Source organism: Monodelphis domestica, chromosome 8 (assembly GCF_027887165.1).
Source record: "Monodelphis domestica isolate mMonDom1 chromosome 8, mMonDom1.pri, whole genome shotgun sequence".
NCBI classification, from domain to species: Eukaryota; Metazoa; Chordata; class Mammalia; order Didelphimorphia; family Didelphidae; genus Monodelphis; species Monodelphis domestica.
Window position 1 is genome coordinate 210,814,171 of NC_077234.1, and position 24,731 is coordinate 210,838,901.

The 24,731-nt window shown below is 35.4% G+C and overlaps 1 protein-coding gene across 10 annotated transcripts in view; it reads left to right on the top strand.

Annotated features, from left to right (window-relative positions):
* Window positions 1–24,731, top strand: part of JADE3 (jade family PHD finger 3) — a 219,398-nt gene that overhangs the window by 150,964 nt on the left and 43,703 nt on the right. For 7 of the 10 annotated variants that reach the window (XM_016424827.2, XM_056808545.1, XM_016424826.2 and 4 more), the window contains one exon: window positions 16,399–16,556. In XM_016424827.2, coding sequence (XP_016280313.1) covers window positions 16,399–16,556 — 158 coding nt within the window. The remainder of the gene's footprint in view (window positions 1–16,398; window positions 16,557–24,731) is intronic. The other 3 variants (XM_056808546.1, XM_056808547.1, XM_056808548.1) reach the window with 1 other exon arrangement.

Here is a 24,731-nt window from a genome sequence, read left to right on the forward strand (position 1 = left end):
ACTACTAGAAAGGTCTTCATGGACTGATGCAGAATGAAATAAGCAGAACCGGGAAAACATGTGCACAGTAACAGCAATATTGTGGAATGATCAACTATGATAGACTTAGCTATTATCAGTAATACAATGATCCAGCACAATTGTGAGGGACTTATGACAAAGAATGCTATCCACCTTCAGAGAAAGAACTGTTGTAGTCAGAATACTGATGAAAGCATAGGATATTTCAATTATTTATTTGGGTTTATATTTTAGGAAATGATATGGAAATATGTTTTGCATGATAATACATGTACAGCCCAGATTGAATTGCCTGCCAGCCAGAACTGGGAGGGGGAATGGAAGGAAGGGAGGGAGATAAGTTCAATCGTATGACTTAGGAAAATTTGTGTGGAAATTTGTTATTACATGTAATTGGTAAAAAAAAAAAAGTAAATAAACAAATTAGTTCTACTAGCTCTGCTAAGGTGATATTTCTAATGTACAAGACTGACCACATGGCCCTTCAATTCAATAAACTACAGTGATTCCATATTCTCTCCAGGATTAAATAGAAAATCATCTATTTGCCTTTAAAAGCCCTTTACAACCTGGTTCTTTTATATTTTTTCCAGTCTTCTTGTATTTTACTTCCTCCCACATACTCTACAATCCATGGATACTGGTCGTTTTTCTATTCTGTGCATACAAAACTCCATCTCCTAACCCCTTGCCCTTCTGTATTGCCTTTTTCCCTTGCCTGGAATGCTTTCCCTCCTGACTTATTTCCACACTTGGCTCCCTTTAAGATGGCTCGAATTCTGTATTCTACGGTAGGCTTTTCCCTAGTCCTGTCTTCTTCCCCCACTCTTACTGCTAGAGTCTTTCCTCTAAGATTACCTTCCATTCACACTGTATATATCTTGTATGTACATTTTTTTTGCATATTGTCTCTTCCGTTCGAATGTGAGTTCCTTGTTATCAACATGTGTGCTTCTGGCCTTTTTTTGTATCCTCCTAGTACTTAGCCCCACGTATAGTATATACTCAGCCCTGCTTAAATGCTTATTGATTGTTGACCAACTGACATGTGTAGACATAAAATAATAAGAGTGAACACAGTATAAAAGTACCACAGAGCTCAAGTTAATAACAGTCACCAGTCTTGCTCTCAGAGAAACATAATTAGGGGGCTGTGGGTGCAAAATGTTGTATATACTATCAAACTTCATCTCTGTTGGTTAAGTTTTGCTCAATTTTTTTCTCATAGAGGACAATTCAATGGAGTTTTTGTGCTATATTAGGAAATGACTCTAATGTTGTAAAAAAGCATATATAAACATTATTTGGGAGTAAGGGGGAAAGGAGAGCTTTTTAAAAAAATGTTATAGTGGGAATGATTCAGTATGGACGATTTTCCTTAATAAAAACTCAAACTACTATAAAGATAAATGTTCCCTTTAAAAAGAAAAAAAAAAGCATTGTTGCTTTCCTCATGGTTATTTTCTGCCTCAAGACATCCATTTTATAGTCGATTAAATATTTTAAGCTTTAAGCAGATATGAATTGTAATTGCCCCTATCATATGGACAAAGCAGGGCTCCTTTATGTGTCACACAGGGAAGTAAAAGTTTCATTCTAGCTCTAAGAAATATTGTACAGAGATGAAGCTACCATTTCTTTGGAAAGCCAACCATTGAGGAAACATTAATTAGCAGAGTGGCCTAGGATATATGTAACAGCCAAAACATCCTGATTCAGCAAGAAGGAAAATTCTCTCTGAAGGGCATATTCATTTTGCTAGTCTGGCAGGTTAAGTATTGATGTTTTAATTTAATTCATAAAGAAACTTTCCTGATTTTTGCTGGTTTTCTAAGTGGCTAAAATGAGCATAAGCTCTTGGACTTCACTGATGCATATCCTTGGTACTGGGTTTTAACCTGTAAATTCCCCCCCTTTGACTATATATAATTTTATATTTGGTAAACAGAAAGGAACTTACAATTTTAGGGACTTTTGGGGGAAACTACAAATGTATAAAAAAGCAGATATAGTTGGGTAACTTTTAAAAAATCCTCTATTTATTTAGAAGACCAGTTTCATTGTGGAAACCCATGGCTTTCTGTCCATAATCTTTAATCTGGGAACAAATGAAAACGTTTTCATTTGAAAAGTGTCTTCATTATTGTGAGTTGATAAAGACACTGTTAGCACTGATAGAGTTTTTTGTTCTTATAGCCTCTGTGCATTGAGTTCTAAGAATTTAGTGTCTGACCCTGATATTAATGTCCAGAGTTCTTAAAATACAGGGACCTACAGTCCAGGGACTTTTAATTTTTCTTTAACATTTTTTATGTTTCATTATCATTATTTCAATATCATGGAATCATATTTTATTCACTTAAATACATTATTTTGGAAAGGAGTCCATAAGCTTTACCAGATTGCTAGGGGTATCCATCACACACAAAAAGGTTAAGAATCTCTTTCCTAGGAGCCAAAGAAAGCATGTCTCCATGACCCTGGAGAAAATCTTTGCTGTTTTTATTGTTATAGAGGACTTAAGAATTCTGTCTAGAATAGTGGATAGAATACTGGGTCTAGAGTCAGGAAAATCCGAGTTCAAATGTGGCCTCCCTCAGACACTTATTAGCTAGCTGGGTATTCCTGGGCAAGTTACTCATTACCTCTATTTGTCTCAGATTCCTCAAATGTAAAATGAGAATAATAATAGCACCTGCCTCCAAGGATTGTTAGGAGATCAAGAGAGATAATATTTGTGAAGTACTTAGCACAGTGCCTGGCATGTGGTAGGACCCATATAAGTACTTATTTCCTTCCCCATTTGCCATGAAGAAAACACACATTTCCAAAAACTAGGAGTGAGGTAGAAGACATCATAATTGCCTTTGAGCTAATTTTATCTCAAAAGGTTATTTCACCATGAAATGCTTAGTGTAGGTACTTTTTTTTAAGACCTGGGGGAGGTAGAGTGGGTGGTAAAGTTTTGGACCATTGATTTTACTTATGTCGTGAGAGCTCCAGGTATGGAAACTCTCCCCATATAAAGCAGCAGTTCTTTTGTAACTTGGACAGTTGCCTAGAGCAACGGTGTCAAACAAATAGAAATGACCCCACTAAACTGTATATAAGGATCTCTGTGGGTAGTATATTGACTTAGAAAACCACAAATTTCCATTACCTATATATATTTTTTGTATTTTTACTAATTTTGTTAGCTATTCCCACTACATTTTAATCTGGTTTGAGCCACAGTGGAGCCCCTTGGCAGCATTTTTGACACCTTTGGTCTAGAGCATCGAAAAGTTCATTCACGTCCCCAGTTCCCAATGCCAAGACTGTAGTTCTTTTTAACTTAAGATATTTAAGGTGATTGTGCAGATTTCTTCTGATTACTGGGGCTTCCATTCCTATACCTTTCATGTCATGAATAAGACTCCTTCTCTGGGTGTTATAAGCTAAGCACTTAGGGGCCAGGAAGGTTTGTAGAATACTAAATCATTTACACAAATAAGGTAAGAGATTTAGATCTGACAGCCTTTAAAAAGGCTGTTCTGTATGATTGTAACCAGCCCGGGGGCGGGGGGGGGGGGGGGGACATCCCTACAAAGGAGGAAGAGAAAATCACTATGAAGTTGAATAGATTTTAGTCTCATTGGTTTTGGCAAAAATGCTAAAGAAAAATATGTGTCACTTCATTTGAGTACTTGCTACAGGAGACTCTTCAGCCTCCATAGCCAAGTTCTCCTCCCTAATGTTTTAATATTTCTAAAATAATAGATGTGAGCTATATTCCAAGGGCTTTTCTTTTTCTTTTTTAAAATCAGCCTTTTCTAGGGCCTCTGAGTTAATCTGACAAAAATGCATGAATATTGAGTTGCTTAGTAAATACACAAAGGGCTTTGCAGGACACTTCAGAAGTACACACAGCAGGTTTTTATAAGTGGCTACATCAAGTATGAAGGCTTTACAGATATGACATTATATCCTTTTTCTAAGTTTTCAGTATCTGACATAATTAAGAGGAAAAACATGGTTCTACTAAGACAAGTTGTTTTTTTTATTATAGTATAGAGCTAAAATTAAAAATTTTAGCACCAAAAATAAATACCCTTGAATGTTAAAATAGCAACTGATATGTTTTACTGTTTTGCCAGTTTTAAATACTATAGAATTTAGGTTTTCCTTACTTAAGGTCCATAAACAGATTTAAAAGGGTCAGTGAACTTACTTAGGGTAAAAAAGTAGCATCTTTATTTTCATTAACCTTTAACTGAAATTTAGCATTTCCTTCAATTATTAATTTCTTCTTCTAGTGTTAGGAGCTAAGCACTTATGCACCAGGGAGGTCTGTAGAAAACCGAACCACAACAAACCACAGTTATATTAGGCTTTACTAGACTGCCACAGAGGTCCATGACAATGAAAATGGTTAAGAACTCCATCTGCAGATCATTGCTTTTAGAAAATGATTAGATTTATTCATGAGTAAGAGTAAGATGATAAGAGTGGGATAAAGAATATTAGACTTCATATGTTAAACCTTTCTTACATAGGATTTCTCCCAGTTCTGCCCTTTCATATGAATCATAATTTTGTAGTTTTCAGCTGCCACCACTGTTTCACCAGTGAAGAAAATTAAATTCACTTCAATGGCACTTGAAAATGAAATTACCTGAGGGTCAGAATGACTTTGTCAGGATGAAGGTGATTCAGTATTAGCACCCAGCTATCTAGGACATTGAAGGTTTTGATGTTGTTATTTTTTGGTAAAACTTCTTTTAAGCATATATCTCTGTGGTATTATTTCATAAAAATGATTTAATCATATTTAAAATAATATTTAAGTTTTACTTTCCTTTAGAGTTAGCTCAGTCATCGTGGAGTTCTCAATTAACTTGAATAGTCAAAAAATCTCAGAAAGGAAATGTATTTTTTTTTTACTATCTTGTCACCAGTGTGTTTATTTTATCTCTTTTTTTAGGTTGTTTTATTTCCCCTTAAACTTCCTTATTGGAAGTAGGCATAGCAGAGGAAGGTTTAGTTTGTATTATTAGTCTCAGTTTCAAGCCAGGAAGTAGGATAAGTTTCTTATTTCATTTAGACATGATTGTTTGATTTTTAGCAGTGTTTATTCTGTAGATGCCATGGATACATGGTCATCTGTCTTTGGCAGGAACTCTTGCACCAGTGAGGTCATGGATCCATTTGAGGTTTTGAGTTATTCTGGGTTTTGCCATAAGCCATCAGTTGAAATGTCTCAATAAATGTTAAGTGTTTGTTGTTTTGTTATATTAGACTGAGTATATTACTACACTTATGTTCCATTGAAGTCAGTCTTTTTTAATGCTGCCTTCTGGGAGGAAGAACTGAGTCAGTTCTAGACCTTTCCTCCCTACTGTTCAAGTGATCTTGAACAGGTGGTCAAATGAATATGTCAAATTTGGGCAGTTAGGTGGATAGAGGGCCAGACCTGGAGACGGGAAGTCTTGAATTCAGATCTGGCCTTAGACACCTCCTAGCTGTGTGACTCTGGAAGTCACTTCTCCCCAATTGCCTAGCCCTTACTGCTCTTTGGTCTTGGAACCTAAACTTAGTATCAACTCTATTATGAGTTAAAAAAACAAAAACAAAAACATCAAACCTATGGTTTTCTGGAAGGATCCAGTTCAGAGCTCTACAACTCTAAATTATAGGAAAGAAGGAAGGAAAGAAAGTACATGGGTAGATTGGTTTGGCTATTGTGGATAAAATTACTACAGATAAGATAAGCTAGAGAAACATTGATGCTGGGTCAAGTAAGGAAAAAAGTCATTTAAAGGATACTAAAAATGAGGACAAAGTTAGAATATCATTAGTGACCAGTCCATTTTGAACATAACCCCAAAGACTAATGATTTGTCTTGACAAATACAAAAAGCATTCTTTAGTGATATTTTTCTATAATGTCTTCCCATTCATCAGAATTGCTTGCATTGGAATATCCTCAATTAACTTTGTTTCCATATTTAGTAAAGGCATCAAAATCCAAACATCAACAAGGTTCAGCTAGCCATTGGGATACAGCTTTAGAACACACTGGATATTCATGAATATTAAAGTCAATTATTAAAGCATGCTGACATGATAACTGAAGAATTGGTTTTTTTAATTTTATTTAAAAATTTTTTCCATGATTCCATGATTCTTGTTGTCTCCTACTCCTCTTCCCTCCCCCCTCCCAGAGTTGACAAGTAATTTCACTGGGTTACACATATTTCATCACTCAAAACCTATTTCCATATTACTAATTTTTGTAATAAAGTAATCTTTTCAAACCAAAATCCATAATGATACCTATATAAGCAAGTGATAAATCATATGTTTTTGAAGAATTGTTTTTATAACTAATTAGTGTTCTCATGATCTTCTGGCCAGTAGTAGTAGTAGGTCAGTCTTGTGCTGTTAACTTTGATCTGTCTGTGCATTTCTATTAGAGTAGGATAGCCCTCCTTAGTCCTGGGAAGATTGGCCAAAAAGTGACTAATCAAGTCTATCTAGAGTACAAGGAGCTAGTCCTTTCCCATGGAACATAGTAGAGTTGCTGTAGTACTTCACCAGCAGATTCTTGATTCACTACTGGACTGGAATTTCCTTCTTGGAAGCACTAGTTACTAACTGCTAGCAGTTAGTAGAGCTTTTTCAAGTCAGAAAAGTAGTGGCAGTTCTAGGTCCAGGAGAGTTAATGTCTTCTTTTTAATTTTTTAAAAGCCCTTACTTTCTGTGTTAGTATTGATTCCAAAGCTGAAGAGTGATAAGGGCTAGGCAATTAGGATTAAGTAATTTGCGCAGGGTCAGATAGCTAGGAATTGTCTGGGGCCATATTTGAACCCAGGTCTTCCCAGCTCTAAGCCTGGTACTGTATCCACTGAGCCACCTACCTGCCCCAGCTAAAGTGGTCTTGAAGTAGAAAGCACCTGTCTTATTTGGAAAGCCTTGGTGCTTTCGGGTAGTATTGTTGGTGAGAAAGACTCGATAGAGATCCTTTTGACAAAATTCCAAAGACTTATACCTTCATATAGAACCTAAACCTCTTCTTTGGCTGGGTGTGTGTGTATGTGTGTGTGTGTGTGTGTGTGTGTGTGTATGTGTGTGTGTAGGGGACACTTTGTTAGTTTAATTCTTACAATAAAATTTTTCTTCCACGCATTTATTCCTATCACATTGGGTGTAGGAATATGTATTGGCACTGACTTTTATAACACATTTAAGTTTCTCCTGTAGTAGCTGAAGAAATTTTTTATAAGAAGGGAAAGACAAGAGCATTGTTATAACAATATTAAGATATTCTTTCAGGCCAATGTCTGAAAGTCATAGACTATTCTTTAATAAATATAATGAGATTTTTCTTTGCTTACTAGTTTTTCACTTGTGTCTTACTCTTTGTGACCCTATCAAGGGTTTTCTTGGCAAAGATACTGGAGTGGTTGCTATTTCCTTCTCTTGCTCCTTATAGATATGAGGAAATGGAGGCAAACAGAGTAAAGTGACTTGCCCAGGATCACAGAGCTGGTAAATGTCTGAGGCTAGATTTGAACTCAGGAAGAGGAGACCGCTTGGGTGGTCCACTGTCAACTTTCCACTGGTCCACTTTCAACTCTGACACTTAGTAAATTCAGAGCTCTTTTGGAACAGGTGATTTGTGCATTTTATATTCTCATTGTTCAAGTAGTGTTATCTGAGAATGAGAGACACCCTGTGAAAGGGAAAAGCAAAACAATAGAGGATATGCATATGAAGGATTCTAAATTGGTTTTAAATTTGGATGTTCTCCTTGGCTTTAAATCAAGATTCTCTGGTGTTTTTCCCTTGTGTGATTTGTTATGACTTACACAAGATTTAAGTGAGATCAAAGGTAATAAATAAGTCACATTTTATAGTCCCAGGAAGTAATACCTCACACAGCTAATTCCAATGCTTATGGTTAAACAGTAGGCTATAGTAATTTTAAAATTATAGCTCTGCCATAATATGCAATTGCCATTTTGATTTTCTATCTATCTTATCCATTTAATTTATAAAAGTATCTTCTAAAAACTCCTATTTCATTGGTGATGGAATACTATAGTGCTATAAGACATAAGTGGGATGATTTTAGAAAAAAAAGCTATAAATATCTACATGAAATGATGCATAGAGGAATAAGCAAAATCAAGAGAACTTTGAACACAGTAAGAGCAATATTGTACACTGATCAACTGTGAAAGACTTAGCTCCTCTAAGCAGTGTGATGATATTGGATAATTCTGAAGTATTTATGGCCAAAAAATGCTATCCACCTCCAGAGAAAGAACTGTTGAGTCAGATGTAGATCAAAGTATATTATCTTCCATGTTAGTTTATTTATAGTTTTATTATTTATGGAAGTATTTTTATGTGATAATACATGTATAATTGAGATCAAATAACCTACCATCTTTGAGAAGGAGGCGGAATGGGAGAGAGGGAGACAATATGGATCTTATATTTTCAGAAAACATGTGGAAAAATGTTATTGCATGTAATTGGGAAAGTAAAATATCTTTGAATAAAAAAAAATAAAGTTCCCTTTCCTGATGCAGCAAAAAATAGAAGAGACTTCTATTTCATTTTAATATCTAACTCTCTTCCAGAATAGTTGAGTCACCTCAGAAAGACCCTAAATCATTGTTGGTGGACTATACAAGCCACAAACCTTTCAACAATCACCTTTTTTCCTTATTTGTCTTCATGGCCAGTTGGATAGGCATGAGGTGGAACATGGAGACAATTTAATTTACATTAGTAGAAGTAGTAGCAGCAGCAGTAGTTTGGAATGGTAATAGTGCAGAGTATTTTTTGGATGGTTGTTGATATCATGTCTTTCTTCTTTGGAGAACTGAGAAAATAGTGTTGCAAGGATTATTTCCTAGTAAACATTTTGTCTTGTAATTCTAACTATATTAATTTTGAGTTGTACAAAAAGCTTTTAAATTTTATATTAATATCAATTTTTAGCTTTTATGATAAAATCTCTGCCTTGTTTAGTTTAAAACAATCATTATCCATAGTGAAAGGCCTTCCCTTCTCTAATTTGTTTATGATATGTCCTTTTATATGTTAGGTTATATATGCATTTAGAGCTTATTGTGGTATAAAGTAGAAGATGTTAGTTTAAACCTAAATTCTTCCAGTTTGCTTGCCAGTTTTCCCAATCATTTTTTTTTTTAAAGTGAGTCTTTACCTTATAGTCAGTAATCTGGTTTTATTTACAATAAAATTGACTTCTGTAATTTATATACCTCATCTTTACCACAAATCAAATTTTGCTGTTACTGCTAGACAACCTTTCTTCCAACTTCTTCTTCTTCAGTATTTCCGCCAAGATTCTTGACCTTTTGTTCCTCCTGCTGACTTTTTTATTGCTTTTTTTAGCTTAATAGATTAACTTTTTGCTAAATTGATTTGTATGACACTGACTATGCAAATAAATTGTGTAAAATTATATTTTTTATTTTATTACCATAAACAATTGTATCTTACATCCCCTTGCCAAGTTGTTATTCCTTGAGGGCCCTAAGACCTCCCTCCCTCATCTTTTGGGACCCAGTTAAAGGGCATCCCCTGATGGGGAAAAAGGTATTTTTTTCTGGCTGTTGCTTTGCTGCTATGGTTGAGGGTTCCCTTGTAATCAACCAAGAAACTAACTTTTGGTAGAATATTTCTGGTATTTTCAGTTTGCAGTTTTTCAAGAAATTACTGTTGGATTCTTTCTTTATGTTTTCTTTTTGCTTTCTGCCTCATAGATCTGAGCAGTTTTCTTTTATGATTTCTTAAATTTTGATGTCTAGAGTTTTTTGGTCATGGATTTCAGGGAATCCAATGATTCTTAAATTGTGTTTCCTTGATCTTTTTACTAGATTTTTAAAAAAACCCTTACTTGCAATTTTAGAATTTGTACATTGGTTCCAAGGCAGAAGAGTGGTAAGGGCTAGGCAATTGGGATTAAATGACTTGCCTAGTGTCGCACAGCTAGGAAGTGTCTTACCCTAGATTTGAACCTAGCACCTCCTATCTCTAGACCTAGCTTTCTATCCACTGAGCTATCTAGCTGCCCCTGGGTTATTTTGTGTGTGTGTGTGTGTGTGTGTGTGTGTGTGTGTGTGTGTGTGTGTGTGTGTGTGTTTATAACTTACCTTACATGTTCTTTTAATTTTTCAGTCATAACTTTTTTCTAATATTTTTTGTTGTCATTGAATCATTTACTACCATTTTCCTCCATTCTCTCTGTTAGGGAGTTTACTACTTGGTTAAGATGTTATACCTCCTATTCTAAGCTATTTTTTAGGGTAATAGGATCATATATTTAGAGATGAAAGGAAGCCATCAAATGCAACTCCCTCATTTTAGAGATGAATAAACTAAATCAGTGGGTGTTTAAATGACTTCCCCAGAGTCACATAGCTAGTTAATGTCCAAGGTAGGATTTTAGTCCATGTCCTCAAGTGCCCTATCCACTAAATCATTACACATCTCATCTAATTTTTACTTTGGCAGCACTATTTTAATTTTTATCTCTTCATCCACCTTTCCCATGCATTCCTGGAGCTACTGTAGCCACAATGTTTTCCCCCTTAAATTTCTACTTGTTTTTATTGTAGAATTTTATTGTAGAACATTGTAGAAGAGGTTTTACCTCTTATGTGTCCCTTAAAATATAATATTTCTTCATTTTATTAGTTTTCTTCTGTTAAGTCATGACTTCAGCCTCAGTTTCTGGTTCCAGTCTTTGTACCAGGGTCAAGCTCTGCTTTCTCTTGAAGTCCTGAATGTGTTGTCCAGGTCTTGGCCTTATTTCCTTTATAATCTAAATACCACTTTCTCTTGCTGTCATTCCACAATTCTGGATGGGTGACTAGTTCCTGGTCCTCTTCCTTGCACTATGTAGAGTCCAGTTTTGGGATTAAGGATCCATCTGCTGCTGCCTCAATCCCCAGTTTTTTCTTCCCATATTTGGTGATATAATACAGGCACTAGTGTCAGCCCCAACTTCATCTCCTTGAACAACCCCTAACTTGGAATTGGCTTTTTAGCTATTGTTCTAGCCATGACAGGCCCTCACCGCCATGTATCAGAGTTCACATGGGCTTCTCCATCTCTTCTTGATCCTCTGATATAACCATTGAATATTAAAAATCATGTTCTATATAACCTGTTTCAGGCTGCTTGCCATCTCAAAAAGGGAAGGAGAGAAGTTTGAATTCAATTTTTAAAAAAAGACTGTCAAAATTGATTTTACATGTAATTGGGAAAAAATTTAAATATTTTTCTACAAAAGAAATGCTGATGGATGCAGACACTCTGGAAGGCCTTCCACTGCAGGTTATCAGGGTACTCCACCATCACTCTACTCTAAAGTTGGTTTTTTCTTGCACCCTTGTAGCCCTGACAGGACATTGGAAATTAAACTAGCTTTGGGGCTCTTAGAAGCACTCTGTACAGGCTTTCATCCCCATTTTCTACAGACGTATCAAAAAAGTCCAGGGCCAAGATCCCACTGGTTCTGGGCCATGTTTAACAGTGATTACATTTATTGGGTCCCCTGGCTCAACCCTGCTTTGATTATCTTCCAGCTGCTGGCCATCTTCTTGTGCAATCTTGGCTGGGAAGGAGGAGCTTCCTGGTACTTCCTTTTGGTTTTATTGATCAAATGCTTCATCAAGTACTCTTTTAAATCTTTGCTGGGAAGCTTCTTAGGGGAACTGGAGTTGGGCCATAACCTTTTATGATTATTGGAAGTTCACATCTGCCAGGGCATTTCTAGAAGAAACTTCATCAGTAGTAGTTTGGTGAGGAGCAATCTAACACAGCTACTTACAAAGAAACTGTTCTAAATTTAGGTTCTTGCACAAGTGTGTCAGTCTTTGCCTTCCCATAGTTATCCATAATGATATAGAATGCCACAAGCAAAAATTTCGATAAAATTGGCAGATTTTCTTGAGACTAAGTAAGGTGTAAGCTGTGATGAGTACAACCAATTCAGTAGCCTTAGGAAGGAATAACATATAACAATTTCTAATATTTCATGTGAAGAACAAACAGCATAACAAGAGCAGAAAGGTCTGGTTCAATCAAGTAAAGAAACATGTATTAAGTACTTTCTGTGTGCCAGGCACTATGCTCAGTGTTGGGGACATTTAAAAAAAAAGACCCAAAACATGGTTCTGACTCAGAGGTCAAAGACTAATGGGAGGGGGGGAATTTTTCAAACAACTATTTAGAGATAATATATAAACAGGATACATTGGAGATAATCTTAATGGGAAGGCACTAAAATTAAGGAAAACATGGAAAATCTCTTGCAGGAGATAAGACTTCAGCTAAAATTGAAAGAAGCCAGGGAAGCCAAGAAGCAAAAATGGCATGATGCTTTAATAATCACCACACTATCAGGGTTCTTTCTTAGGGCATCTTGAAGATCATCCTCAGGTTTAGTTTTATTTATTTATTTGATGGTCTGTGACAGAAAAGATAGCCATTCACTTTTCCATCTGAAGGGGAAAATAAAAGGGAACCAATTTAAGTACAGGACACCAGGTCAGTTTAATATAACCTTCTTGTAATAGCATTATTTGATATCCAGACTTTTACTAGCTATGTGACCCTGGGCAAGTCACTTAGCCTCTGTTTGCCTCACTTTCTTCAACCATAAAATGGAGATAATAGTAGCACCTATCCCACAGGGTTTTTGTGAGGATCAAGATATTTGTAAAGAAAACATTTGTAAAGCACTTAGCCTAGTGTGTGGCACATTGTAAGTGCTATATCAATACTCTCATTATTATTGTTAATCAGGCATTAGAAAGATGTCAGATTTTAGTCTCTTATTAAAGGGTGAAGGTAGCAACAGAATAGGGAACAATAATAAGGAGGGCTGAAAAATGTGAGTTTCTGAGAGCCCAAGTGGAGCAGCAGCAACCAATGACAAGAGGTTTTGGGGCAGGACCAAAACAAAGGAACCCACGGCTAATCAATTATATGTTATATCACAGAAAGATAAAGTTCTCACCTCTGTTGATGAGTCAGGAACAGTAAGCAGTTCTAAGGAAGTCACCTTTGGACTTATAGGGATGGGGAGGCAGAAAGTATTATGTGACTGGGGAATCTATATCATTTAGAGCCTTCTTTAGTATCTGTAAAAACAGAGAAGAAGATTTAATGTGGATTTGTAACAGTCTTATCCAAGTATACTAGATAATGGATCTATAAACCATACTAGCTCATAGAGTGAAGAGGGATAGAGAAAAATGCTGTGTACAGACTAGTAACTGAAATAACAGGCACTATAAGTAGCAAGAGTAGGAACTACTAGGAAAACAGGCAAAAATATTTCAAAATTGTTTAAGTCTTAGGCAATAAAACATCCTTGCCAGGTGTCTTTAACTGTCAAAATAGGGGTTTTGTAAGGGCTAATGATTAGAACAATAATATCTTTTTTTAAAAAGGAAGTAATCACTGGCCTATTACCTTCTTTTTCTTATGTCACTAGAGTATACTGATGCTTGATTGGGTTCAGTTGAATCTAGACTAAATGAGCCATTAAAATTTGCCCTGGATCATTTTCCTGTTGATACCATAGGCAAGGTACAATTTGCTTCAAAATAGGCAAATTGAAAGGTATTAAGGGTCAAGGTGCTGACTCCCAAAGAGTTGTGAGAATAGAATCTTTCTTCTTTGTTGGAGCTTTAAGATGGACTCCATATAACATATAATTGATTGTGCCACCTAATTTGTTTTTATTTGTATTTTTTAAATTAACCATAATCTGCCTTCTGTCACTTTCATTTTCTCCTCCAATTGAAAAAAAAAAGTAAAAACCCTTGTAACAAATATACATATAGAGAAGCCCCACAAAATAATCTTCTTTATAGTTCCTCCCCCCTCCCCCCAGTATATCGTTGTATGCACTCTGAATCTGTCACCTCTCTGTCAGGCAGTGTTGCATCAAGTCCTCAGGATTCATGGCTAGTCATAACAGTGATCAGAGTTCTTAAGTCTTTTAGAATTATTTGTTTTTACAATATTATCATTCATGTATAAATTATTTTCCTGTTTGTATTCAATTCACTACTGCCCTTCTACCAGGAATTGGGGTCCAAGTCACTTAACTAAAAACTGGAAGAAATGAGACTTGACTCTCATTTTTGGATCAAAAGTCTTTCAAGGTCACTTCTATTGATTGAGTACAAGCATCTGCTTGCAGAACTTGTTGACCAAGTGAGCTGTAAAGTGTCCCTGTACAAATTAAGAAATCTGGATTTAAGCTTTTTTTTAAATTAAATCATTATTGGTCAAAATAAAGAAGTAAATCAAAGACAGTTCATTTGATTACAAATGATGAATATAATTAACATCACATAGGAGATCAGATCTTAACCGTGCGATTTTCAGATTCAGCGATATAATACATTTTTCTCTCCTATTCATATAATCAGTTTTAGAAAAAAGGAGCAGGACAATGATAAATTATATGATGGGTAAGCACTTCGTCATCAGAACAGTCCTGAAATGCTTTTAACATTTCTTATAGCTTTGATTTCTGGTTCTGATAAAATAAGTGAAAAAAGCTCCTAGAGTCTTTTTCCTTCCACACAGAAAAGAGAGCAAAAAAAAAAATTGCTCTACTTTGGCACAGCTGAGTTCTGGAAGAGTCATTTAGGGTTTCCTTAATCCATGACAGATTATAGGTTTCAGAGGGAAAGATAATGGAAAGCACCAGAATCAGAGTTTTATATTCCATTTGTATCCTGGTCACCATCTAACTAGCTAAATCACTTTGAACAAATCACTTCAACTATATGGTCTCTGAAGTCTCCTCCAGCTCTTACATTTGATAACGCTGATTTGCATTGCCCTAGGCAGATCTTCCCTTGGGGTGGCAGTGACAGAGAATAGGAAGGAACTCTCCCATTTCTATTCCTAGAGTCACTCCAGTTGCAAGGTTGGGCAAACCCATAGTATGTTGTTAGCTTCTACTACCAGCCTTTTGAAAGAACATGAAATCAAAATAATTGAAATCTCGTTAATTCAAAGAATATATACTATTGGGGGCAGCTAGATGGTTTAGTAGATTGAGAGCCAGGTCTAGAAATAGGAGATCCTGAGTTCAAATTTGGCCTCAGACACTTCCTAACTGTGTGATCTTGGGCAAGTCACTTAAGTCTATTGCCTAGTCTTTACCACTGCTCTTTTGTCTTGGAACCAAAACATGATATTGATTGTAAGATGGAAGGTAAGATTTAAAAAAAAAAGAGGATATATGCTATCTTAGATTATTCTCCTAGTGTTTCATGTGTGTTTTATTTCTGCAATTTGTACATTCCTTGTGAGTAGACCCCTTGTAGGTGCTGTGCTTCTTTTGTATTTTCTATTTCTGTGACTTAGCAAAGTGCTAGGCTTTTTGCAAGTGTTTACTTGCTGATGGAATATGAAAACAGAAACATCTGGGGTTTTTTTTGTTTTTTTTTTAACATCTGTTTTTTAATAAGAACTCTCAGGAATTAGTTTAAATTCTTGACCCTTGACAAAAAAACTAATGGCAGGTGCAGATGTGGTAGGTCAGAGACAAAGCAGGTACTTAATAAATATTTGGTAAAATGAATTATTACACTCATAAGTACTTAATAAATGTTTGTTGAATGAGTAAATGAATAAATTTCCTCTAGCCCATTCTTCTCCCCAGCCAACAATTAAGAGGTACAGAGGTAGAAACCGAATTTGGCCTAATACATTTTAGAGTTGATGCTCTAAAGCAGGAGTTTGAAACTGTAGTCCTTGTACAAGCTAAGAATAGTTTTTACATTTGTAAATAAAGTTATATTGTTTCCAAAATGTAAAAGCCATTTTTAGCTCTTGACAGCAGCCCAGATTTAGTTTTTTTTTCTCCCCAAAGGACTAGGCACTGATATGTATTTTATAAAATGTATAATTATCATGCAGAGAAGGTACCCTTTTCTTTCTATAGATTTCCTAAAATGTAGAAGTGTATCTATCTCCAGATAGAAAAGATAGACTCAGAGCACATACTGAGACTTTTTTGAGGGGGAAAGAGGAAACTTGGCCAATGTGGGAATTTGTTTTGCTCAACCATATGTTTGCAATAGGATTTTTGTTATTCTTACTCTATGGGGGAAGATGGGAGGGAACAAAATTTAATTTAAAAAATAATTATAAAGTGTAAGGGGGAATGCTAGATTATATTATAACCATGCTTCAAATCCTTTCCAAATAAAAATTGTTCATGACATTAGGAGAGTTTCTATGGAAGATATTAAAGCACTTCCATCATTTCCCCAGTGACATGATCATATTTTTTGAATATCGTTTGCTGTTTCATCATAGGTATTCCGAAAGGACCTTATCAGTGCCATGAAACTCCCAGATTCACATCATGTTAATCCAGATGAATATTATCTCTTTGCGGATACATGGAAAGAAGAATGGGAAAAGGGTGTTCAGGTACCAGCCAGTCCAGACACTATTCCACAGCCTTCTCTCAGGTATTTGCATGCTTGTGCATTGTACTAGGGGTACAGCAGCTTTTGTGGCTATTTAGGCACATTGCACTGAAGACAAACTTTTTGCCATTTTAAATAGTCCATATTTCAGACTGGTGAAATGTAAATTGAGATGTTTCTGTTTTCTATAGAAACCGTTTTTCTTTTAAATTAAAATCCATCTTTTCATTTACATTTTTAAACAACTCTTGAGGCAGCTAGGTGGCATAGTAGATAGAGTACCAGACTTGGAATCAAGGAGACCTAAGTTCAAATTCAGTGTCAGATATTTACTGACAGTGTTATCCCGAGCAAGTCACTTAATCTCTGTCTGCCTCAACTGTAAAATGATAATAACAGCACCTACCTCATAGGGTTGTCATAAGGATCAAATGAGATATTTTTTGTAAGTCACTTAGCACAGTGCCTGGCATGTTGTAGGTGCAATATAAATTCGTCCCTTCCCCTTTCTTAAAACTGTTTACATGATATTTCTTAGCAAACATATGAACGGATCTTCTTGGTAGTTAAGACACTATTACTCTTCCTTTTTTTGCTTTTCTTCTGGTGAAGAAAAAAAGCCAGGCAAAACAGTAAGAAATGTGCCACAAGATGCAGGTCTCTTGTGCAATATGTTCCAGAATTTTACAGAAAATCATCATGTTTCTGTTAGCCAGTACTGTGGCAGGTTCCTTGCAGCTTTGAGCATAGGGACAAAATTAACAGTGTCTTAAGAATCTGAAGCTGTTAATTCCCTTCTTAAATCCAAATGTAAGCTAATGGATTTAAGCTTTATGTTTGCAATATCCAGATTTTCAGAAATTACAAGCCTAGTTCCTGGTTTACGCAGCACATCATCATCATCACTTCATGGGAGCCAAACCGAGCTTTATTACCTTTTTGTCCTTGTTAGACTTTAGAACAAAGCTTTAAAATGGTAGGATGTCACATAAAAGTTCCATTCAGATACTGTTGTAAGAGATGGAGAACTGGTTTTTGTCACCTTGTCCAAACTTCCAGAACCTGAAGTTAATCTTTATAGGGTAATTCCCAAAATCAGGTTTATTTATTTAGGTTTATATTGTGAGCTAATTCATAGCCTGAAACTTGTCTGGAGACTGCTCTGAAACTGTTAGTTGTTCTTATTCTCAAGTAGCTACTAAGTCTGAATTTGCCTAGTGGCATTGTCATCAAAGAAACTAGCAGTTATCCACATGAAAGAATTAAGAGGTCCATTAAACAAGATTACCATTAGGTAAAACAAATAGTATTCATGCCATCATTCAGCACTTTTGTAGTGTTGTGGAGGTAACATCTTCACCTTAAGGGTTTTGAGACTAATTTCATAGACTGTCGCTTCCACACTTAAACTTGGTGACATTTGGAAGTTCTGGTTATATTTCACTGAGGTCATCAAGTTGCATAATGCTATACTTGAGGCATCAGTGGTTCCTGCAGACATTTTTTTTGTAATGCCTATATCACTGCCAAGAATATGAAATTTCAATGCGCCCCCCTTCTTTCTCTATATTGCCAATCTGTGTTTCCAGGATCGCAATAATGGGAATGTAGTGTGTGTTGCTTGAGCTGTATGGAAGATGTGTATGCAGGGCTCAGGAAAGAAAGCAAGCAAGTGTTCTTTACAGAAGTAGTAGCTGTGTGGAGCCTAATAGAAACCTGGACTCCTGCCTAGGAATGAGTATGAAAAAGCCAGGGCTTGGCTGGCAGAGAAAGGAAAGACTCAGGGTGCAAGCAACTTTCCAATTAAAACAATACTTGTTTGGAGTAAACATCAGTGTAACTGTGGGGTCAGGAAAGGGAAGGAATTCTGGATTCTGGCCAGAAGGAAAATGAATTAGCTACTGCCACAAAAGAAGTACGAAAAGGAAAGTAAGGAAAAAAGGACAAAACACAGAAATAAAAGAATTCCTAAGGATGAGGGTGAGAGAGACAGAAACCAAAACAAAAAAGGGGAAAGGGGCATGGAGACAAAGGAAAGAGAGAGGAGTAAAGAGTATAGCAGGATCCACAGATAAAAAGTTGAGAAGATCAGATAAAAGAATGAGTAAATAAATAACGGGTGAGAGAATATGGAGGGGGGAGTCTCTAGGTCTATAAATGGGTATGAGTATTATCTAATATATCCGATATTTTTCTTTACCTAAGTAAAGGTGTTAAACCCTATTCCATTTTAAGCTCTTGAAAATGTACTTTTGAGGGACAGCAAGGTAGCACAGCAAATATTGTACCAGGCCTGGAGTCTGAAGACCTGAGTTCAAATCAGACCTCAGATACTTCCTAGTTGTGTGATCCTGGGCAAGTCACTTCACCCTCATTGACTAATTTTGGCCACTCTTCTGTTTTAGAATTGATACTAAGGAAAAGGGTAATGGTTTTAGACAAAAAAAAAGAAAGAAAAGAAAGGGTGCTTTTGGTTTTTAGAGGAGAATGAATACTTTAGGGAAAAAAAGGATTCTTCTCAGCCATTCCCCAGTTGCTGGTTGGGTAAAAGACACGAACAGACAATTTTTCAGATGAAGATATCAAAGCTATATATGGGTATATGAAAATGCTCTAATTCACTACTAATTAGAGAAATGCAAACCAAAGCAATTCTGAAATATCACCTCATACACTCAGACTGGTTAAAATGACAAAAGAGTGAACTGACAAGTAAAAATAAGGATACTAATACCCTATTGGTGTAATTGAGAACTGATCCAACCATTTTGGAAAGCAGTTTGGAATTATGTCCAGAAAGTTATAAAATTGTGTATACCCTTGGACCCAGAAATATTGTTGGGATTGTTTCTCAAGGAGATCAGGGAAGAGGGGAAAGAACCCATATGTTCCAGAATATTTGTAACAGTTCTCTTTGTGGTGGCAAAGATTTGGAAACTGAGGAGATGGATGCCCATCAATTGGGAAATGGTGAGTAAGTTGTAGTATATGATTGTGATGGAATACTACTGTAACAGTGAACAGACTGATTTAAAAAAAATCCTTGGAAAGAACTGCACAAGATAATGAACAGTGAAATGAGTAGAACCAGGAAAACATTATACACAGCCACAGAATTAATACTGAAAGAATAAACTGTGACCGTTATCTCCAAAAAGTGAATAGAAACATGAAACATGAAAAACTTAATTCATATGTATATATTGGCCGCTTTGACCATATGTTTTGTGATAGTGAGAGGGTAGGATACTTGTGAATGGAGTATATGATGTAGAAATGAAGAAAAGTAAGCTAAATATATTAAGAAAAAAATGTTCTTCTCTTGCCAGACAACCACATTAGATAAAGGTGTTCTTAAGTTACTAGGTGGATTTGCCCTGAAGATATCCTGAGCAGACTGGAAGTCCCCTAACCCAATACACCTAGAGAAGCTGAATGGTATAACAAAGAGAGTATTAGACTAGAGATCCAAACCTAGGCTTCAAACCTGTCAGTGATGGAAAGAGTACTTATATAAGAATCAGGAAACTGGTGTTTCAGTTCCAATTCTGACAGTTATTAACTGAGTGACCCTGAGGAAGTCATTCAAATTTTCTGGGTCTCAGTTTCTTCATTGATAGAAGAGTGTTTTTTTTTGGGGGGGTTGCTTTTCATTTAAAAACCCTTTATATGCATTTCATCTTATTTTGAAATTATAGAAATTAAGTGAAGGAGACAAATAAGTTTCTTCCCAAAATTATCAGCTTTCACAAGAGCCTGGGGACAGGAGGGGGACAAGACCTATATCATCTACTGGGTACCTTAGTGAAGAGGCTCAAACCCAGGGTTAGGCAGAGGCCAGCATACCCCTGGACCTCAGCTCTCCTCATCAAGGGACTCTGAATCTATCTGAACCCTTTCCCTGTGCTGCCAGTCATTCCCTGGCCTGTCCAGTACTAGATCTTAACAATAACAATAATAATAATGCTTTTCTTACCTATGTCACAGGGTTGTATGAGAATCAAATGTGAAACATGAAAATGCTTCGAAAAAAGAAAGTAAAATGCAAATGTTGATGTAGTATTAGAATTATTGCTGTTATTTAGAATAGCCATGTCCATTGTATGTCAGCTTCTAGTATGTAGTAATCATACAACAAGTTATTTTGCCAAGAACTAAAAGTCAGATGATACCTCTCCATATTCAGATTCCATTCTGACAATATAAAATTATTTAGTTCCCACTACACATCAAAACAATCTTGAACTGGAAGAAATAGTTGCATGTAATAATACATACCCACGTGTATTCAGGCATATACACATACATTCATTTTGCCACCATCTGAGGAAATATGTCTTTTTATATTGGTCTGCATTTCTATGATGTACTTTAAGCTACAAATTTCTAGAAGGCAAGTATTGTATCTGTTTAAGTTGTTTTATAATATCATACGTAACTAGTTTCTAAATAATTTAGATAATAACATGTCAATTGTTAGTTTACCTATGGGAATTATATTTCAATAAATTTATGGTTATTGGAAACTCTGTGAGTAACATACCTAAGTGTCCTGGTGATTCCTATAGATATCAATAGTGCACAGATGTGAACATAGCACAGTTCCGTCTATTATGTTGCCTGCCTCTCCTGCACATTTTTAAGCCCACTTATGAGCTTAAATGCAATTAGTTGTCAACATCTTGTTGTAAATACTCTTTCTTAAAATATCCCACTTCCTCCAAGCCATCCTATTCTCTAAAAGTTTATTATTCTAGAAGAACTTCCTATTTATTAAGATATACATTTTAAAAAATTACCCCCTCCCTCCTAAAGTAAGAGTCTATGTCTTTAGATATTTTTCCTCTAAATATTTGCTCTTGCTATAAAATGTGGGTTCTCTTTTAAATAGGCAAGTATAATGATGTTTCCCCTGTAGACAGCATGCCACTGCAATCTTTTAATTTTGAAAAAGAAGAGAGAGTAAATGTAAAGGCCACTACATCTTAAAATATAAGAAAACAACATCCATCATCTGAATAATTCCTTTAGTTTTCTTGCTTGCAGTTAATCACCAAGTAGAAAGAGTCAGCAATTCAGGGCTATAGGTTAAAGGGATCTATTTTAATAACCCTACCCAGCATCATGAAATTTTCACTTTAAGAATTTATTTCTTCTTATCTTTATTGGAATCATGGATCATTATGCATTTAAAATATGATTACTTTCATTTTAAATTTATACAATTTGTTTTAATCTTGCCTTAAAAAATCTTTAATGAGGTAGGACAAAAAGCAGTTCATTATAGTGAATAAAAAATAATGCAAACTAAAGAACACATGAAAATGACATCATTTTATTTTGGTCTTTCCCAATTAGTCTAAACAAAATGCAGATCTGAATATAGACATTTTTTAGATCATGCTTTCTACCAATGATTGTCCCATCTCTACTGAGAAAATATTATAAACATAATCTGGTAGAGGTGAGGGTGATTGATAGCAAGTATGATACATTATTTTAGAAGTTCTACAAAATGTCAGGAAAAGAATCCTTACGTTTTAATAGTGATCCATTGTTGCCATATTGTTTTATTAGTAGTATTTGTATTTTGGTTGTTCTTGTCCTGACTGTATTAAGACTGGATCCAAGTTTATAAAATGTTTTTACAGTATTTTCTGATTGTCCACTTAAAGGGAAGTTTAATGTATTTTAGTTTCATTATCAGGAAACGATGCCTGTTTATTTTTAGTTAACACAAAGGTTTTCTCATTAAGTATCTTCCTTTTCAAGGGCCCATTACTTTCTGCTTCATGAAATGGTGAAGTAAATTTGAGCAGCAAAACCTCTGGTTTCTATAGGAACTGAAACCTGATCCCATTTTCTCATAATGAAAGAAAAAGATAGTCTTAGCAAAGGGAGAAAGTAAACTAAAGAACATGCTCTAGAAGACAAATACTCAGAAATTAATCTGTCTGTATTTTTTTAGAGTTTTTACCTTAATGGAATCCTAGACAAACCCATAATTACACACTTATGGGGTCAGAAATATCATGTGGGAAGTGCTATTATCTTTATAGTCAAGACACTTTGTAAGACTTTAAGGATATTAACATTTATTCTTTTTTTTCTCTTTGTCCATAATAGAAGTTGCATGCTTAATTATCCATTGAGTGAATTAGATACTAGAAGTTTAAACCATAAGGTTGTAATGCTTTCTGTCTTCCATTACCTTAAGAGTTCTAAAATAAATCCCAAAGAATTATATTTTGGTTAATATAGGACTTTAAGTAACATAAATCTGTTTATATAATCCCTATAGTTTGTTTTACACATACATTTTCTACCACAAACTGTTTATGTGATGATCCTTACACTGTAGTTCTGTGGTGGTGAACCTATGGCACATGTATAGCAGTGAGTCCCTTTCCATGGGCACAGAGTTTGCCAGAATTCTTTACTGGAAAGCCAGAAGGATGTGAAACTGGACTGCTCCCCTTCCCCTCTCCTGAGGGCATTTCTCCCATCACCGGCCTCTCAAAAAGATTCTTGCCATTACTTCTATAGGTCATACCTAGATTCCACATAGTCCCAAATGGCCTGTGAATAGATTTCAGAGGATCTATGAGAGTGCTTTGGAAAAAAAATTAAATCCTTATTTTAACATCTCTAGCTGAAATTTTACAATTCTTTTAAAATTTTTATTCTGAGGAGTCAGTAGGTTTGCCTAGATTGTTGAGAGGGTCTGTGACACAAAAAGAGGTTAGGAACCTCTGCTCTGCATGGAGACTTTGTGGAGGAGACCATGATTTTCACTCTCTGATTCCCTTTAATTTAGCAGTTCCACAAAAGAAGATGATGGTGCTTCTGTTGTACTATTTCATTTAATGTTTTCTGAGTGCCCCTTGTATTCAATTCTTAGCATTGTGTGCTTTCTTAAGAAAGCAACCAAATAGCACTACTGCCTACTTTACAGATTTTTATTTTGACCTTCAGTCATATCAATATATAGAAAGTAAGTTGGTCAGTAAATAACAACTAAAGAAAACAACCCGTTTGCATATTTTTATTTGTTTAATTTTCTAGAACTTGGCATGATTTTTAGTGCTTAGCAAAGTTAAGTCCCAATTTGCTGTATTGCTTTCTAACTTTGCCTTGAATTTTTAATTGCTACGCTGCTAAGATTTTTAGAGATGTACTGAGTGTAATTTCTGGTTGGAAGTAGGCAAAACTACAAAGATGTGTGATCTATATGGACTCAATTTGGCAGATACATATTGTTTAGTTTTGGATTTAAAATATGAATTAGGGAGCAGCTAGGGTGGCTCAGTGGATGTATAGCCAAGTCTGGAGACAAAAGGTCCTATTTCAAATCTGGCTCCAGACACTTCCTAGCTGTGTGACCCTGGGTAAGTCACTTTACCCTTATTGTCTAGACCTTACCACTCTTTTGCCTTAGAACCAATACATGGTATTGATTCTAAGATGGAAGATACAGGTTTTAAAGGAAAAATAAAATTAAAATACTAATTAAAATCTAAGCAAGTTACTTTAAATGTTGCTTCTTCATAAAACATAGAAGCTGGCAATAATATTTTTAGGACTTGTTTCCTAATTACCAACCCAGACCCTAGAATTATAATGTAAGATGCATTCATTTTTTGAAGATTTGCTAAATTGAAAGTATCCCACTTAGTAGGGGGGGAAATAGTAACATTTCAGTAAGGCAGGCTTTATATATGCTATATTACAAATATATACTGTGTTGTAAATACATCCATACTTTGTACATACTATATTGTATATACATACTTTATACATACTATATTAACAATAGTGTTAAATAACAGTAATATTTAGTATTTACAAAGTGCTTTAATGTTTGCAAATAGCCCTATATGTGTTATCTCATTTGGTCCTCATGTCTACCCTGCGGGATAGGTATGATTATGATTCCTATTTTATAGGTGAGGAAAATGAAACTAAGAGAGGTCAAATTTCCAATTATGACAACAGCTTATTTTATATTGTACTTTGTGTTTACAGTTTGATGTTTACATGCTCGATGTGGATGATCTTGTATGATCATCATAATAACTCTGTAAAACAGGTAGTGAAAAATCCATTTTTAAAGATGACTTGGCTAAGGGAGCCAGTAGCAGAAATGAGGACTTAAACCAAGTTCTACCACTACCAGATCTCTTGGTCTTTTCACACAGAATTGATAGTGATATTCTT